At 39.1% G+C, this 18,157-nt stretch overlaps 1 protein-coding gene across 2 annotated transcripts in view; it reads left to right on the top strand.

Moving 5' to 3' along the window:
• Window positions 1–17,943, top strand: part of CEMIP2 (cell migration inducing hyaluronidase 2) — an 85,121-nt gene extending 67,178 nt beyond the window's left edge. For both annotated transcript variants that reach the window (XM_050944120.1, XM_050944119.1), the window contains exons 12-24: window positions 370–458; window positions 1,551–1,682; window positions 2,286–2,321; window positions 3,147–3,302; window positions 5,287–5,464; window positions 6,942–7,157; window positions 7,857–8,065; window positions 9,153–9,335; window positions 10,662–10,881; window positions 14,689–14,787; window positions 15,831–15,979; window positions 16,888–16,991; window positions 17,371–17,943. In XM_050944120.1, the coding sequence (XP_050800077.1) occupies window positions 370–458; window positions 1,551–1,682; window positions 2,286–2,321; window positions 3,147–3,302; window positions 5,287–5,464; window positions 6,942–7,157; window positions 7,857–8,065; window positions 9,153–9,335; window positions 10,662–10,881; window positions 14,689–14,787; window positions 15,831–15,979; window positions 16,888–16,991; window positions 17,371–17,567 (1,968 nt within the window). In that variant the 3' untranslated portion in view covers window positions 17,568–17,943. The remainder of the gene's footprint in view (window positions 1–369; window positions 459–1,550; window positions 1,683–2,285; window positions 2,322–3,146; window positions 3,303–5,286; window positions 5,465–6,941; window positions 7,158–7,856; window positions 8,066–9,152; window positions 9,336–10,661; window positions 10,882–14,688; window positions 14,788–15,830; window positions 15,980–16,887; window positions 16,992–17,370) is intronic.
• Window positions 17,944–18,157: the final 214 nt, after the last annotated feature.

Here is an 18,157-nt window from a genome sequence, read left to right as displayed (position 1 = left end):
GGTAGGGAATACTCTAAGCCAAGACTTCAATTTTTTGTGAGGTGACTATGCAGTAGAAGAGTTAATTACATTTGAAAATAACAGATTTCAAATGTTTTTAATGAATTCTAAACTATAGTATTTCCATGAACATTTTCAGTCCTGTGATAGCACTAAGTATTATTTGAGATATATTTCCCCAGGCTATGTTAGCTAAGGAAAATAGAGAGCTAAAGAGAGTACGTTTAAAAAAACAAACCCACCCAGCATTATACACGCAGTGACTCATTGTTTTGTGAACCCAATTTCAGATTTATCGTGAAAGATAATTTTGTAAAGCTATCTGGGACTGGGTCAGGTAAATTATTTTTCTTTCCTCACTTGTTTCAGGCTGGCTTATTTATTGATAAAGGTGTAAAAACCACCAATGCTAGTGCTGAGGATCCAAGGGAATATCTTTGTCTGGACAACAATGCGAGGTAAAATCTGTTCTTTCAATACTGTTGAATGCATATTAAAATTTTAAAATAGCTTAGTTCTCAGAATTGGTGCAGAGAACTCCCTAATGTGTAGGATTGGGCCAAGTTTCATAGCAGTTATTTTGTGGGTTTCACCCTTCCACAAATGTTTCTGTACCTTTTTGATTCAGTCTATTTACTTTTGTGTTCAAATCAATAAAAATACAGAGTGGATATGAATTATCTGCCACTTTTCCAGTTAGCTTAAAACAAGGGAACTGAATATGCCTTAAGCCCCTTGGGCTCTCATGGGCTCCCTAACTGGCATCACCCTCGGCCTGTACCCAGGCTATTTCTTCCATCCTCCCAGTTGCTTTTGTGTTTGTAGTACACTGCTACACTGAGTCAAAAATAGGCTGCAGCTGCCACTATGTGGGACCAGCTGGGCAGCAGGTATGGAGGAGTGGAGAAACATTTATCCTACCCCAATGAAGAGCACTCCATAAAATTAGGTGCACTTGAGAGGTATAGGAGGGAGCAGGCAGCACCCATCCCTCCAGCCTTCTTTCTAGTGCAACTGCAGCCCCACATGCCCTTTCAGTGGCAGTGTCAATTTTCCTCCTCTCTCTTTCCATCCCCTCTGATTTAATGCTTTGAGAAGAAGGGGGTGAGACTCAAGTTGTGGGACAAAGGAGCCGGGGAATAGGAAGTCGCAGCTCAGGAAAAGTAGGATGGGAATCCATAGTGGGAGATATCCTAGCCCTTCTGGGAAGGGAAGGGAAGAGAAGCTTAATTCTCAGTCTCTTTTTTTTTTTTATTGCTTCTTCCCAAGAATAGGATGGACAGATCTCTGAAGACACTGTTGTGGGAATGGAGTGCCCCCACAAATCTCACAGTGAATTTAGGGTTCTAGTCTCTGGCATCTTTCAGCATGGGCCTTTTTGCCTCAGGCATGTTGCAGGAGCTGATTTTGCATGTCCAGTGAGTGCAAGCGTTTATATCGTGGTATATACCACAACTGTGTGTGTGTGTGTGTGTGCACAGAGCATAAATCAGATACCTTCCTTTCAGGTGGGCTTTTTTTTCTTTTCTCTTTTTCCCTCCCTATCCAAGGTTTCGACCTCATCAAAATGCCGACCCTGAGAAGCCCCGAGTTGCTGCTCTGATTGACAGACTAATCGCTTTTAAAAACAATGATCATGGGTCTTGGGTCAGAGGAGGGGACATCATCATTCAGAACTCTGGGTAGGTATCCAAGAGCAAACCTCTACGTGCTATAAAAAGACATTCTCTTGGACAACGGTATAAAAGCTAGTAGAAGTGTGAGTTGTAAAGTCTGGGAAAGCCTATATTAAAGTAGGATTATGAGAGAGAATGTCAGAGCTAAACCATTGAAGCTGTTTGACTCTCCCATTCCACTAATGGGCTGAAACTAAGCCCATGTAAGATTACATGGGAATTTCATTTAAATGGGAAGCAAACAAGGATTTAAAATGACATGCTAGAGAAAATTTAAGTCCAAAAAATTAACAGAGTCCATAGAAAGTAGTTTTAAAACTTTTGACTTAGCTTAGAGAAACCTCAAATATACTATCATATTGCCACTAAACAAAACTAAATAGAAACAGTTATACTGATTTTAAAACACCAGAAATCTAAGTATAATAGTGATGGTGATTTTTTTTTTGTAAGTTTCGTTTCATACACAGATTAAGATTCGATTCAGTTTGAAGTGAATCTGCTCTGATCCTTTGAGAAACTAAAATAAAAATACACTTAAATGTTCATGAAATGTGTATTGTACATGATTTGAAATTTGCTATGTTCAAAAATAATTTTCTCTTGTAGGTTTGCTGACAATGGAATAGGTTTAACTTTTGCCAGGTGAGTATTTTTGTACTGGATTTCATTGCTGTGTTCAGTTTTCCTAGCTTAATTTTTCACAGTATATGTCAAAGAATAAGTAGTACATGTGATACTGGGGCTATTTAGAAACCCAAATGTAAAAAAATTAGAAATGTGAAAATGACAACGAGAAGGCCAAGAGGGTCTCACCACTTTTGATCCTGAGTCTGCTTCTGCTGAAGCTCTGATCCATCGAGTCATGATACTAGATAATTAGATGACTTGACCAGAACTCTAGGAAAGTATACAACAGGGTGTTCTCAAACAGAGTCACGAGGTTATTACATGGGGGGGTCGTGAGCTGTCAGCCTCCACCCCAAACCCCGCTTCGCCTACAGCATTTATAATGATGTTAAATATATAAAAATGTGTGCTTTAATTTATAAGGGGGGGGGTCGCACTCAGAGGCTTGCTATCTCAAAGGGGTCACCAGTACAGAAGTTTGAGAACCACTGCCAACATCCTAGCTTTTCACCTTTGTATAATTAAAATGTTCTTAATACTGAAAATACAAGTTTTAGAGAGCGAACTGGAGGTCAAGGGGAACAAGAAAATGTAATACTTGCAATTAATTGATTTAATGCACATACAGTTGATTTTTTTTTTTTTTTTGGCTAGGGTTTTTGAAAAGCAGGGATTAAATTGTATATTGCAATATCCTTCTAAACAAAAGGTTCAGCCTGCTTTGTTTAGATAAAGATAAACAATAGTTAGAACTTGTAGGATGTCTTTTTATTTCAGAACAATTTAACTTTGCTGTTTGCTGTAGTACCATATCAGTAATCTTGGGCTTCATTTTGATAGTGACGGAAGCTTCCCAAAAGATGAAGGCTCCAGCCAGGAAGTATCAGAATCTTTGTTTGTTGGCGAGAGCAGGAATTATGGCTTCCACGGTGGCCAAAACAAATACTCAGGAACTGGAGGAATAGATAATAAAAATCGCACTCTTCCTAGAAATCGGTAAGTGTTTCAGTGTGTAAAACAAAGCTGTTTTTTCCAAAATTTACTACTTCTGTCTGATTGAAAATAGCACTACAAATTTAGGACTAGTATTACATTGCATGGAATAAAAAAATACTCCAAGATAAAACATGACTACAAGGGAGTCTGCATGGTTTGGGGACTTGATGACAGAATGTATCAGCTTCTGCTTCTGGGCCGACAGTTTGAATCCAGCCAAGAATAATAGTGACTAAAAACTGTTAGTCTGACAGAAGGTGGGTAGTTTGTCAGATTAGTTTGAACAGGTGTTCTCATCCCAAAAACTATTACCACAGTTGGTGCTAATTTGAACCTTTATTGACCCTCCATAGATCCTCTCAGATGGAGTGGTTCTTCCAGGGGCACAATTAAGGCACGTTAACATAACAGTGTGGGAAATCCTTCACTGATATTGCCCAGTATTTGATGAACAAAAGGACTTCAGTCTCCTGGATGGTCAGTTTAACAATGTCACAGTTTAAGGCAACTGCACCTGTATTCTCCCTCTATGGGCTTCCAGCTCCCCAACAGTCTCCTCTCTTGCATGGAGACTCACTCCTCTCTCCCTTCTGAGCAGAGTATTTCCAGGCTAAACAGTTCCTTGCCTTCACTGTTAAGCACAGTCTGCTTAAGCACATCGGCTTATTTTAATTATCAGAGACTAATAATCAGCCCCAATGATTTAGCTATCGTACAGTTCTTTCTAAGTAAGCATATTTGTTTCTTAAGATAAAAGCACTACAGAGGGAACCTTAACAACAACAACAAAAAACATACATGTATGCAAATAAGCTTATGAGAGATCACCCCAACTCTGACCCAGACTCAGTCATGTGATTAATTCTTCAAAACCCACCCAGGGGGTTCTCTGGGGTTTCAAGTTCATCACACTATTTTTTGTTCATAACAAGAACATGGTCTTATAGGGCCTCTGTTGGCCAGGGTCCTTCCAATTGTTCCATAATGATTGGGGACCTCTGTGGACCCTAAGTTCCCTTTAAGCTACATGGCCATGCAGCAGCCTATTTAGCACTGCACAGGTGCTCAGGGAACCCCCCCTTCCAGGACCTGCTGCAACCTGAGGAGGAATGCCCCTAAGCATTGATTTCCCCTTTAGCCAGGGGATGCTCCATCCCTTCCACCATGTCACCACCCCGCCTTTCCTGCCCCTGCTCCTCCCCCATCCTATCTCTTCCTCACCTCCTCTGAGCATGCCCCATTCCTGCTCTTCCCCCTCCCTCTCAGAGCTTCCTCCATGCCGTGAAACAGCTGTTGGTCAGTGGAGCCACCAGAAGGTGAAAGGTGTAGGGGGAGCCTGGCTACCAGTGGCTGCTGCTGAGCAGCACCCACAAATTTTTCTCTGAGTGTTCCAGCCCTGAAGCACCCACAGAGTTGGTGCCTATTGAGGCCCCCCTCCCCTGGCTCCAACTCCCCACCCTGTGTCAGACAAGCTCTACCTCCCCAACGGCTTGCCTTGGGAAACTTATTCACCCACTGCCAGATAGCACCCCTAGTCTCACATAAGAAGGGAGAAGGTGTGTGGTAGATTCAGCTTAGGGCATCTCTGTGCTGGTAGGCCATCTGAGAAGTTTAAGATGGTCTGGAAACCTGAGGCTCCTGCCTGCCCAAGCACATGGGACTCCCAGTTGGGCACTTCTGCTGTAGGGGGTCCCACAGCATCCTAGGAGGGAGAGGCAAAGGGGAATAGTTGGGTGGGCTGCAGGCAGCTTGGCTCCCTTTTCTAATTCCAGAATTTGAAGTGTAGGTTCTTACCTGTAAGTAAATAGTGGAGGGAAGACTTCCTTTGTCTCTAGTGTCCCACTCTACAAACCATTGTCTTAGCCTTGCATTCTTAATGCTTTTAAATGAAGGGAAGTATTGCCTCTCAGGGATCCCGAACCAAGATTTCTAACAGGTCATGTATGCATATGTGTGCGTATTAAACATATTCTGTTTTTAACAGGACATTTCCAATCAGAGGTTTTCAGATTTACGATGGACCCATTCATCTTACCAAATGCACATTCAAAAACTTTGTGCCGACTGCTGATAGATACACCAGTGCAATTGGATTCCTGTTGAAAAACCCTTGGCAGTTGACACCTAAAAACAACATTTCTCTCGTTAAGTTTGATACAAATGTAAGCTTATTGCAAAATTCATTTTCAGTGGATGGGATGGAAAAGGGAGACTTCACGGAGTAGCGAAGGAGGAATTCTATGTACAGTGTCCCATGCAGGAGACTTATTTTGAGAGAATTTTGATGATGTCCTCCCATTTCTTCACAGAAAGGGGAGTTCTTATGTGCGCTCTCGGTATTACCTCCACCTGCCCCATTTCTGTGCTAACTGGTCCTGGGTTGCCTTTTCCCTGCTTTCCTGCAAGTACCTGCTTCTCTTCAGGTGAATGTGCCCAAACTGAGGTCCCCCAGGTAATGTCTGCTGAGCAAGGGAGTTGTAGTTTGGAAAAGGGGAGTCTTCCACATTTAAGGAGAAGGCTCCAGAAACATTGAAAAGGCTGGCAGATGAGGAGTGAGATTAAGCAACTTATAGGGGACGTATGCATGTCCTACAGTTCCCATTTTTGGTGTCTGTCCCGTGCTAGCATTGAGATGGATGGGTTCGGATAAAATGTCAACCAGCTTCTCCTGCCTTCGCTTACAATTAAGACTGAATTGGACCTTTGAGGGTTGAAAACTATACTTTTCTCCATTGACTCATGCTTTTGAACTTCCTGATTTCAACCAGAAATGATTGTACTAAAATCTCATGAGAAGTGCTGCTCTTGTACTATTTCTGGCTTACTAGGAAGTTCAGGAAATAACAAGTGCCTGTTTATGTGAGGTTTCTAGCCCCAAGAGTTTCCAGTCCCAACTTCTATTCAGAACAGAGCTTTCAGACTTTTTTTGAAATTTGCACATCATTAATTTAGAGTAATCTGTTCTCTATAGCCAATTATATTTACAAATATTTATTCTCTTAGTCTGGAAACTAACTTTTTTCTTTTTTATCTTGTTTGCTTGCTTGCTCTGGTTACAAGAGTTACTTAAATCGTTGAATTCTAACATAGAATTCATAGTAAAGTGAAGAATACGCCTATTAGGCTGTGCAGTTGCTGACAGAACTGTATAGTGAGGCATGAAAACAAAGAGGAGAGCCTCCCAACCCAAACTCTGCTGTGGAGAGAGTGTATAGACAACAATGGGGTTTTGGTTTGGGTTTTTAATGCTTGCTTTCAGATCAAAAACAAGTGACTGTAGATGTGTAATGATAATAATGAGACAAGATTCTTTAGGCAGCTGAAATAATGAATTTGCAGTCATAAATATTAACACAGAATTCTGAAACGTTTTAGCAAAAGTCTGAACCACCAGGGCTTCATGTGTTAACTGAAAACTGTGTCTACTACAAAATAATGAAATTCTGTTTTGCAAGACTATGTTGTCCTTGTTAGAGAACTTATTCAGCTCATAAACCTTGTCAGACTCCTGATTGTCTTTGCATAAGTGGAAATGTTTATCAGTGTGTTGTTAACTGTATACATGCAGTAGCACTGCTGAAATTGGTGGCTTTATGAGAGAGACTTAATTAGAATGTTTCACTTCCCTTTTATGGTCAGGTTTCTCTGAAAGTCTTTTTTGGTAAACCTGGTCCCTGGTTTGAAGACAGTGAGCTGGACGGTGACAAGAACTCAATATTCCATGATGTAGATGGTTCTGTGGCTGAATACAAGGATACTTATGTTGGTAGAATGGATAATTTCCTGATCCGACATCCAAAATGTATTAATATTACACAGTGGAATGGTGTGGTCTGCAGTGGGACGTATGCACAGGTTGGAACTGTTGCAGTTCTTTGTGAATTCTATTTTGTCAAGTCGTTTCTATATATATATATAATAAACATATCAAAGCCATGAAATACCCTTCCTCTTTAGGTTTTTAAAAATTTGCTTTGCACTTACTTTGCCTTCTAGATGATTCGGAACAACTTGTTGGGGGAAGGGAGGGGATTATGATAGCAAATATAATAAAGTGAATCTTTATGCAGTGAGTTGACTTGCCATCATCTGCATACCACAGTCCTGTTGGCCAAAACTTTTAAGTGTGGGAGTTTTCTTATACTTGCAGTTCTGTTTCTCACAATATTATTAAAAATGTGAAATATAGTTTTCTGTAAAAAAACCCTCTGCTGGGATCAATTCCTAGCCTGTCACAGACTTTGTGTGAGACTTTTTAAGTAAGTTACTGAATCCTTCTGTTTTCTATCTGTTAAATGGGTAAAATTAATGCTGGCCTTGTCTATTTAGGCTGTAAACTCTACAGGACAGCGGCTGTCTTTAATTGTGTCCACAGTGCCAAGCTCACTGGGGCCTCTAGGCATGACATCTAATTTTCTAGGGGTTCCGTTTACACTGTTTATCTGTATTTTCCCTCATATATATTGTTTCTAGTGAAATTGATAAAAAAAAATTGTCAGATTACTTCAAATCTCTCCTCCTCTTCTGTCTAATGCTTTTTTTTTTTTCCTTAAGTTATACATTCAGACAAGGAACCCACAGAACCTTACTATGACCATAGTACGAGACGAATACCCTTTCAGCCCCATGGCACTCCGAGGTATTAACCAGCGAGCTGCCTTTCAACAGTACCAGCCTGTAGTGATGCTTCAGAAGGGCTATTCGATCCATTGGAATGGACAAGCTCCCCAAAGCACTTTTCTTTATCTCATTAACTTTAACAGGTATGTTTCCTTCATTTTTGCCTTTAATAGAAAAGACACTATTGGAATACTGTGTTGCAGAAATAGTTGGGATACATTCAAAATTACAACCATGAGTAAGACTGGAACTTGAAATAGAAAATATTAAAAGCAAAATTTGTACTGGAGACCTAGACCAAAAGCTGTGTAGAGCTATACAGAAAACTCTGTCAAGTGGTATTTAAAGAAAAGCCCTACTGCTTTATTACTGCGTGAAGCTGTGCAGAGTAGAACCGCAAATGGTTCGACCTATCACTGGCCTTGTAAAGAGTCACCTGAATAAGATGCGGTATATCAAACTGGAAAATTTAAAATTTGTATCCAAACAAGGTGGATTGATTTAAATCAAAGTGACTTAAATCATTGAAATTTTTGTCATGGTTTAAATCAGCAAGCAGGAAATCTTGATTTAAAATAACTTTATTTCATGTTTTGCATTTGTACTTTAGTTACTTTCCTAAAATCAATTTTTTTCCCCATTGGTTGATGATCATTAAAACATATTGATTTGCAATTAAATATACCTTTACACTGAATTTGATGCTGCTTTTTGCTAACCAAGAGGATACTCTATATTTAAGCGGATATGCTCAACTTTCAGTTGGATGATTTTGATTTTTGGTTGTCCCCCTCACTTGAGAGCCATGTCAAGCTCAATTTGGATGGAAATTGAAATTCAGTTAAAAATGCACAAAAACATTTTAATTTTTTTTATTAACTAAAACTACATTGAATGTGCTGGCTGCATTTACAAACAGTTATTAAACACAGGAAGTATTATCTGTAGTTAGTTTCTGGCCACAATGTCCTTCAAGATTTTAGAACTAGTGGACCTCCTCCTCTCACATACAGCTTTTATTCATAGATTGGAAGAGAAAAACAGCTTTTCCCCTTTTTCAGCTCCCAAATGGTGTCTTAACTTTGAACAATTAGTTATTGAACTGAAATTGCTGAATAAAGTGAAATGAAAATATTCTCTCTGACACTCTTATTTGTTTCCACAACCACAAAAACAAGAAACTTGCTCAAATGAATGGATTATAACAATTTTATTTCACTCTGTTTCCAGGAATGACTGGATTCGAGTTGGACTCTGTTATCCATTAAGCACAACTTTTCAAGTAACATTTGATGTCTTTCAAAGGCAGACATCTGCTTTCTATAGTGTGGAGGACTATACATCAGTAACTTCGATGACGGAGCTGCAGAAAAATCGATCAGAGAAGAAGTTTTATTTTGACAACAGCACTGGGTAATTGTATATAGGTTGATAATAAAAGGATACTTTAATAGTAAAATTGCAAGTTCAGTTGTGTTAAGAATTGGCTCTGACGGCTGCTTAAGAAGGAAAATCTTATGGAGAAACACTAAGCATGTTGCCATGGCCATTTGGAAGAGTAATCTACATAACTTGTAATTATAAATGTAGTGGCCATCAGATCAGCTCTTGTAAACGTATACCACAGCTGCCACAGTTATTTCCTATTCGAAGTATGAAGGAAACTGTGGTATCTCAAATACCACAGAGAGGTACCTTTTGGCAAGTAACTGCTTTGTTAGTTTAATATGGCTCAAATGTAAATGTTTGCCCTCTTAAACAGAGTTTAAAAAAATTCCTGTTGGTCCAGAAGGAATCAGACCTATTTTCTTAAACTATGGAGTAAAGTTTTCAGAAGTGACTTAGGCACTTAGGCTTGTCACTTTCAAAAAATGAGACTTAGGCTCCTAAGTCCCTTAAGCACTTTTGTGACTGTTACCACTGAAAACCTTAATAAAGCTTCCTTAGAAGAAAACAACTATGTAAACATTTTTTGCATGTTGTGGTTTTTTATTTTGTTTTTGTTCCCTTTTTTTATTATAATCAATATTAGCATAAGATTTTTTGGATTTCTTATTAAGTAATCTGAGATACTTGTGTAGATAAACAGATATATGTAGTCTATCATCATTTAGGTTTTTTCTTTTTTCATCTAGAAACTACAGTTACAAGCAACTATAGAAAAGCTGGTAGAGTTTATCAATATAAGTCTTCCAGTCAGGATGTGTTTATTGGGCTTTATGCACAGTCAGAGCATTAAAGCTCTTTATTTTCTAAATTACAGTAATATTTTTGCATATTGTACAATAAGAGCACTGTTTTTGTTTCATTAATGTCTGATATGTTAATTGCCAAATCGCAAGTTTAGTGAACATTTGTTAAGATGTGTGGTGTGAAAGTTACTGGTTTGTGCGGGGGGCGGGGCGGGGAATGGGTGGTGATTTATGGTGGTAATTTTTTTTTCCTCTATTCAAACAAATCCTGTTATAATGACTTCTCTAACAGTTGGAGAGTTCTAATATATATCACTCAAGACTTCCCTATTGTAGTAGTTATTAGGGAACTTTTACAGAGGACTGTAAATTTACAGAGATTTAGAAAACAAAAACACATAACAAAAACAAAAACCCTGTTCTTGAAAAGCTTGCAGTGTGAGGTCTCCTATGTTCACTAATCAGTACGTTTGAAAAAATTTTGATTATGTAAATTTCTGTGTTTTATCAACTAGTTTTCTAATCTCTTGTATTGTTTTGTGTTTAGATTGCTGTTTTTATATCTTCAAGCCAAATACAATAGGGATGGTCACAGTTATTGTTCAGCTCAGGGATGTGAAAGGGTCAAGATTCAGGCCACTGTTCAATCAAAAGAGATCAGTAACTGCATGACAAAAGCTTATCCAAAGTACTACCAAGCACCAACTGTTCTACAACCAATGCCAGCCAAAACCACTGCACAGTGTAAAAATTGTGGCACAACTCAGGTAAAAAAAAATGCATAAATGTGCATGTAAATTACCAGTAGATATTAACTTCCATGTAATTGCCTTAAAATATGGTTTTCATGAAGGAGTAAAAACACCTCAGAAGCAGATATAACCTGGAAGAAAGTTCTACTATTGTGTATATTGTTTAGTAAATAAAGGGTAAGTCAGTTCAGTTCAAATGTATTCAAAATTGTTTTTTTTTTAAAGTTTTTGCAAAAACTAAGGTTTGTAAAAATGATCCAATAACATTTTTTTAAAGGCCAAAGGGAACGGCCCCTCTGTATTGTTTTTCAGTCTGAATAGTGGTATACTTCAAGGGCCTCTGCATTTTCAGTTAAGGGTTTTGCCGTCTCTAGCGTGAGGCTATGAAACTGTAAATAACAAAGCCATTCCTGCTAGGGAGTTCTCTTATGGTAGTATGACATCATTGTTTTTACACACACACACACACACACACACACACCCCTTGTGTTATCTCCAGTGCTGTGTCATACATACCAGGATCTTGTAGAGGGCTCAAAAGGGGTGCATCCTCTTCAGCCATCTTTCCAGAGAGGGATATACATGCCTGGTGTTGCTGGGAGAAGCTCATGGGTTCCAATGCAAAATTTACTATGCCTTCACTCCTCAGATGAGGAAGGACAGGCACTTACAACTGCAGGGGCACTTTGCTTGTTTGAGCCTTCAACCGGATCATTCTAGCACTCCATCAGGAATTTCCAGGTCCCCTTCTTTGCTGAGGTCTTCTGTAAAGAGACATGAGACACACCCTGCCACCCCAGCTTTGGTGTTGAATCTAAGAACGACCTCCCCAAAGCACACATTTGTTGGTCCTGTGCCTCTCACCTGATGTCTGGCACTGCAGCCCCCATCAAAAACTCCCTCAATGCTCTAATCAGCACTGATCAACTTTGAGGAGTCAGGCTTCCAAATCTTCTTGTGTCCCTGTTTCAGGGAAGAAGGAAAAGAGGCAGCATTCTGATCCACCAAATGGGGCATTATTCTCCTTCTCCAAAAGCATATCACTTTTGGAGCCTCCTTACTAGTCTCAGCTCTCCTCTGTTTGAGACTCTAGTGCCAGGTGACCTTGGCATATTGCTGTTTCACATACCTCTGACAGCTGATTTCCTCTATCATGACTGTGGGGGGGCTCTGTCAATGCTTTTGGCTGTACTGCTACTGCTTGACTTAAAGCTTAAAGAACACATCTCTCTGTCCTCACCACCAGTACCAAAAAGAGCTAACTGTATGCCTCCTGTACCCTTGGAGGGTCCTTAGTTGTTTTTTGTTGTAATGTCCCTTGGCTAATTCAAAGCTGGTCTCTATAGCCCAGGAACTCTGCAAAAGTAACAGTGCAACCCTGACCGCGTCTTCAGATAGAGAGAGAGAAGGGCATAAACTGGAGGCTGTTGGAAGAAAACTCTATTATTCTGCTTATTTTGAGCTTCCAAGTGGGTAAATTACACCTTTACCCCCATAGAACACAAATTCGGATATGACACGGTAAAGCAGCGCTCCGGGGGGGCTGCGCGCTCCGGTGGATCAAAGCAAGTTCAATATAACACTGTTTCGCCTATAACGCTGTAAGATTTTTTTGACTCCCAAGGACAGTGTTATATTGGGGTAGAGGTGTACCAAGCTGCCCTGTTCAGATATAGCTATGCATTATGGTATTCAATTAAGCATGCACTGACTCCTTAGACAGGAAGCTAAGAGCTTGGTCACTGAGGGTAGAACACTAGTGAGATATGCACAAAAAGCAGTTTATGACCCCTCAGGCTCTGCTGCCAGAATCATGGTCGCTGGCATAGCTCTGTGGACAACTATGACTTAAATCATCAGGTCCGGCTCCAGTTTCATATAAACCTCTTTGAGGGGTTGGGTCTTTCTAATGATAAAACAGTTGAGACTCTGGAGACAATTAAGATGATGAGAGTTACAGCCTGATCTCTAGGGCTTTCCCAGTCCTTGTTTACTTCAGAGGAGCTGACCTCATACTTGGTTTCAGTACTACATACAGGCTCCCTCTGTGAAGTAGCAGGGAAATGAGACATATCAAGAGGAAAAGGGGCATGGCTGGAATGTCCCTACAACCAAACACTGCCTGTGGTTTCAGCCGTTGGGGGGCCATTAGTAGCTGTTCCTCCCATCCTTTGACTTGCACCAGATGCAATTTGGCCCTTGTTGAGGATCTAACCCATTGTGTTGCTGCTTAACCTTCTGTTGTTCCAGTAACATGTTTTCAAGATTTTTCTTTGTTCTTTCAAAGAGAAGACTTTAAAAGCCTGGTTTCTCTACTTATAACGTACTTTTTCCCCTTTTGTAGTAACTGGGTTTTCCTCATCCTTTTCTTTACTTCTGTTTCATAGGGAAAATGTATTTTCTTTCCAGTTCAATAAAATGTTCATACTCCTATTATGTTCCATAACTCAGGGCTGGTCCAGACTAGAGGTGGGAAATCGATCTTAGATACGCAACTTCAGCTACGTGAATAACGTAGCTGAAGTCTAATATCTATGACCGGAGTACTCACCCGTCCAGACGGCGCGGGATCGATGTTTGCGGGTCTCCGTGTCGATTCCGGAACTCCGTTGGGGTTGATGGTGTTCCGGAATCGATATAAGCGCGCTTGGGGATCGATTTTAACCCACCGATACGGCGGGTAGTCTGGACGTACCCTCGGTGGTCCCCAACCTTTTTCATCTGGCGGGAGCCAGATGACAAGCCATAGAGGACTGTGGCAGCGGACGAGCGTCCGCTGAATTGCCGCCAACAAGTGGCAACGTCAATAGGCATCGCAGCCGAAATATCGCTGACAAGCAGCAGCATCCAGAGGCGTTGCCGCTGATTTTCGGCATTTCGGCGAATGCTTGTCTGCCGGCCAGTACGCAAGCACACTTAGATGCCCCGACAGGCGCCATGTTGAGAACCCCTGCCATAACTCATCTGTCTCCCATTACAAAAACAAAACATGAAAAATAAGTTCATGACTTTTTTTTTTTTCACCATTTCTTTTCTGCCACTTAGATCTTTTTGTCACCCTTCTCATTTCACTGCAGTGAGCCAGGTTTTGTTCTTTCTGTGGATGCGATTTTTACAGTTAAGTCTGCTTTATGGTGATATACTTTATTTGTCACTTCTTCATCTTTCAGTTTCCAGTTTGTTGTCATGCAGTTTCTTCCCCAGACTACCATCACCCCCAAAATGCTAACTATTAATGTGAGTCTAAATGCTGCAATTTTTACTCAGGAAAAACTCCTGTTGCTATCAGTGGGAATATCGCTAGCATAAAGATTACAAGATTAGGGCTACAGGCACCTGTTTGGTATCTTCAGTGCTGTCTTACTCTTTTTTTTTCCAACATATACATTACTTCATACTTCTGCTATGTTACCAAAAAAAACAGAAGTGGCTCAGAAACTGATGCCCAGCACAAGCCTGGGGGCAAAACACCAAGAGATGCTGTAAGAACCAAGTGCCATTTCTCAGACTTCAATAAGTTAATGTGCTGGTTTTCATCCATACCAATACAGTTATATTACAACAGCACCCAAAATCTGTTAGGCACTTTATGGCTATATAGCTCCCCTTCCCTGAAGAGCTTTCATTCTAAAAGTATCCATGAATTTTGACACTGTTGATTTATTAATCTTGTTTTTTCCAGTTAGAAGTCTAGAGTGTCTATCAGAATAACTATTGATTATCAGTATGCTGTCTAGTGTTTAAAATAAGACTTGCTGTTCAGAGTTTCTGGGAAAGCGGGGGTGGACTGTAAAACGTTAAAATTTTATTTTTTACATCTAGATGGCATTTACCAGTGATCCTCACAAAACCTACCTCCTTGTGCAAATTCAGTCACTCAGCAAAGTAGAATTACAAAGTAGTCTTCCATCTTTTATCTCTGTAAGTATTCTTATGGCCTCCTTTAACCGCTTTTTCCTTAGCAGTTTTGAATTATGGCAGCTGCACATTGGTGCAATCTTGTATCATACTGAGCACCAATTTTGTGCTGAGCATCCTTCCGCTGAAGCCAGTGGGAACTGGTGGGTACTCAATACTGTTGGTTAAATCCAAATCAGTGATAACTCTTATACTAACAGACTATTACCTAACAGTAGGAGTCCTCCAACATTTTGTTGTATTAAAGACCTTCAAAACTGATTAGAAGAGAGGGGTCATTATTTTTTGTTTACACTCCAATTCAGTGGTGATAAATGTGGTGATGTAATGTTACTTAACACTTGGTCTGTTGCCATTTTTCCACTTGGGAACCAAGAGAGAATTGTATGCGATGCTGGAGGTGGGGGTTTGCAGGCATTCTCAGCACCCCAAGGGTGCAATTTTAATTTATATTTGCCCTATAGAGTAATGCATATATTGTGTTAGTGAAATAGTAAAACTCTGAATTATTTAGGCAGAGAAGTGCAGGCTATAACAGCATGTGTGTTTGCAACATAAAATCCCTTACAAGCTTGGATTAGTTATGTGGCTTATTTTTAACAACAATTTTCAGTAAGATGCTTTGTTAAATATAGTACAACTTAAGCAACTGTGGAGGCTGCATGCTCTGCTTTTGTGCAGAGGAAGTGGTTGAGTCTCTAAATGGCACCATTTCAGGACAAGTGAGTTACCTCCATTCCTTGTCAAGAATGGTGGTGGTTGAGATAGGATTCATGTCCTTGAGAGTGATTACAGTGAAGTGAGGAAAAGCTCGGTGATTCTCAAGGGTCCCTGAGGAATAAAGAAGTCCCATCAGCCAGGTCTTTTTGGAAAAGGGAAGAATGGAGAATCTCTGATAAATTATTAGTTGTCAAAAAGACCACTACTGTGTCTATAAATCCAATTATGATAAATGTGGCCAAATGACAGGAGCAGAAGAAGATTATTGTACTTTCAAATCGCTGGCAAAAGCAGGCAGTGATTTATGATGTCTTTTCTCACTTCAGGTCAATGGATATAAGTTTCCCTTCAAAGATGAGGGTGTTTTTACCCTAGTAGTTGATGCCTGTGTTGGCACTGTGACAGAAAAAAAAAATTTTCTTCAAGCAAACATTAAAAGCGTAGAAGAATATTTAAAAACTGGAATTCCACAAAGGTATATGCTATTATAAACCTATCCATTTTATTTACAATACGTATCATGAAATATAGACTTGAACTGGAGTACAAAATACACTGGAGTGCTCTATCATGTTAGTCAAACTCTTGCCAGAGAACAATATTTGTGGGCTGAGAATTCTAGCTCACTTTTCTCGTTGCTATGAAAACATTTTTAGATTGAGGGAGTAAGTAGAAGCACACAAACATTTAAAGGGACAGTTTTGCTACATTTGAGAAAATGGACCAGGTAAATTTTTAAACATTTGGATTAAATCCCAAAAATGTGCTTTCCTTGTCAAAGGATTCATTTTAACGAAACATTACATAATCACCTTTTTTTAGCTTACACTGGTAGGAAGAATAAGCCTTGGTCTAATTGAGGACATTGTGGCATGAGAATTTTGACAAAAGTGCTTTAATGTTAATAAGTTGAAGATTTATTAATTTCTATTTATACATTGACAGTAATACAAAGTCACTAAAACCATTTTAATAAGGTGCCTACACTAAAGCTGGTTGAAAAATGAAAAGCTAACTTCACGAAATAGAAATTGCAATTTTAGTTTAAAAGATTTCAAAATGGGTCCATTTTTCATTTTTTCAGAATTTTTTACTTTTTCTTGAAAGCATTATAAATTTTCCTTAGACAAACTTTTTGTAACCACTAATAGCATTTCAATAAAAGTTTTAATTAAGTCACAATTTTTCACACAATTTCATTTATCTAACACAGGACACTTCTCAACTGGGGAAAAAAAAAATTCCCAACCATCTTTGATCAGTGCTCTATATAAGTATTGCCCCAAATACAGTGGAATAATAAGCAAGCTAATTTGGAAAGTGTATAAGTATCAGTGATAATAAATATTTAGTTTCCTCATCTTACTACTTTTTCTGGTACAGATCAATAGTTTTACTAAGCACAAGAGGTGACATAAGAAACCTTAATATTTCGGAAGCCTTAATGTCCCTGGGAACAGCCAAACCAGCTCATCTTCAAAACAAGGGTTTGTTTAATTTTCTCATACATTTTCTTTTTTTAAATTCCTTATGATGAGTCAAATTCTTGAGGTGTTTTATTAGTTGTTTCCAGTTAAGATGATGTCAAACTATTTATTTTATAATAAAGAAGTTAGTGGAAAACTGCTAATTAAGGTTTTAAAACCTTAACGGTGGTGTGATGGCTTTTAAAACCATAGTGTCTGGCGGGGTGTGAGGATGGCTGCATTTACTATTATATGAGGAAATTTGGAGTGGGAGGAATGGAATTTATTTTCTCCTATGTCATCTTGTTGTAATGTCTATTTGCATGTAAATTGTATCTAAAAGGTGTCTCTTTCATGTCTAATTTCTGCTTCTGTAACTCTCTGGATTGTTTCATTGCAGGAAGCATAGCCTTTCTTGGCTTCAGAGGAAACTTTAAACCTTCCTGGGCTAAGCTATTTACCAGTCCTGCTGGGCAGGGCTTAGGTCAGATAGAAAAGTTTATACCTTTACAAATGGAAGAGTATGGCTGCACCAGAGTGAGCTCTAGCAAACGAAAAGACTTGGAACTTTTAAAGCAAGCTTCAAGAGCACATTAGAGACTAAGATGTACTAAGTGCTGGAAGAAAATGTGAACTAACTTATTTAATTTATGGCATTTTAAACTATACTTTTATCCCAAGTAAACCATTTTACTGTTTTGATAAAGACATGCCTATGTTGACCGCTGGAATGCCAGTCTGTGCACCTTCTAGTTGTACAAAATGTTAAAGAATTTATTACTATTTGTATAGACAGGGTTTTTCAGAGATTTTTTTTTCTGATGTTTGTATTTACTGAAAACAGTTACTTTTTTTAATACTTTTGTAGCCTGAGAATTGATGCTTGTAAGGATCAGCCTGGAGAAGTTTTGGTAGCAAGTATTGGATTGCTTAGGGTTTTAAAAAAAAATTAATTAAAATATCTGTCTCTTAAGCCGTTTGAATTGGTTATTTGAATCCATCTTTGCATTTCCTTTTTCTTGTTTTACATAGTCCTGAGATCACATTTAATAATCAGGCCAGTTATGGGTAGGCTCATCAGAAATCAGTTTTGTCGTAAACTCAACTGTTAGCCTCTTTTTATTTTTAACCTTTTCTACTGATTTGTATCCATTTTCAATTTCCATTTTCTCAGGGGGCTCCCTTGC

Source organism: Gopherus flavomarginatus, chromosome 3, assembly GCF_025201925.1.
Source record: "Gopherus flavomarginatus isolate rGopFla2 chromosome 3, rGopFla2.mat.asm, whole genome shotgun sequence".
Lineage (NCBI taxonomy): Eukaryota > Metazoa > Chordata > Testudines > Testudinidae > Gopherus > Gopherus flavomarginatus.
This window is presented reverse-complemented; position numbering and strand designations above follow the sequence as displayed.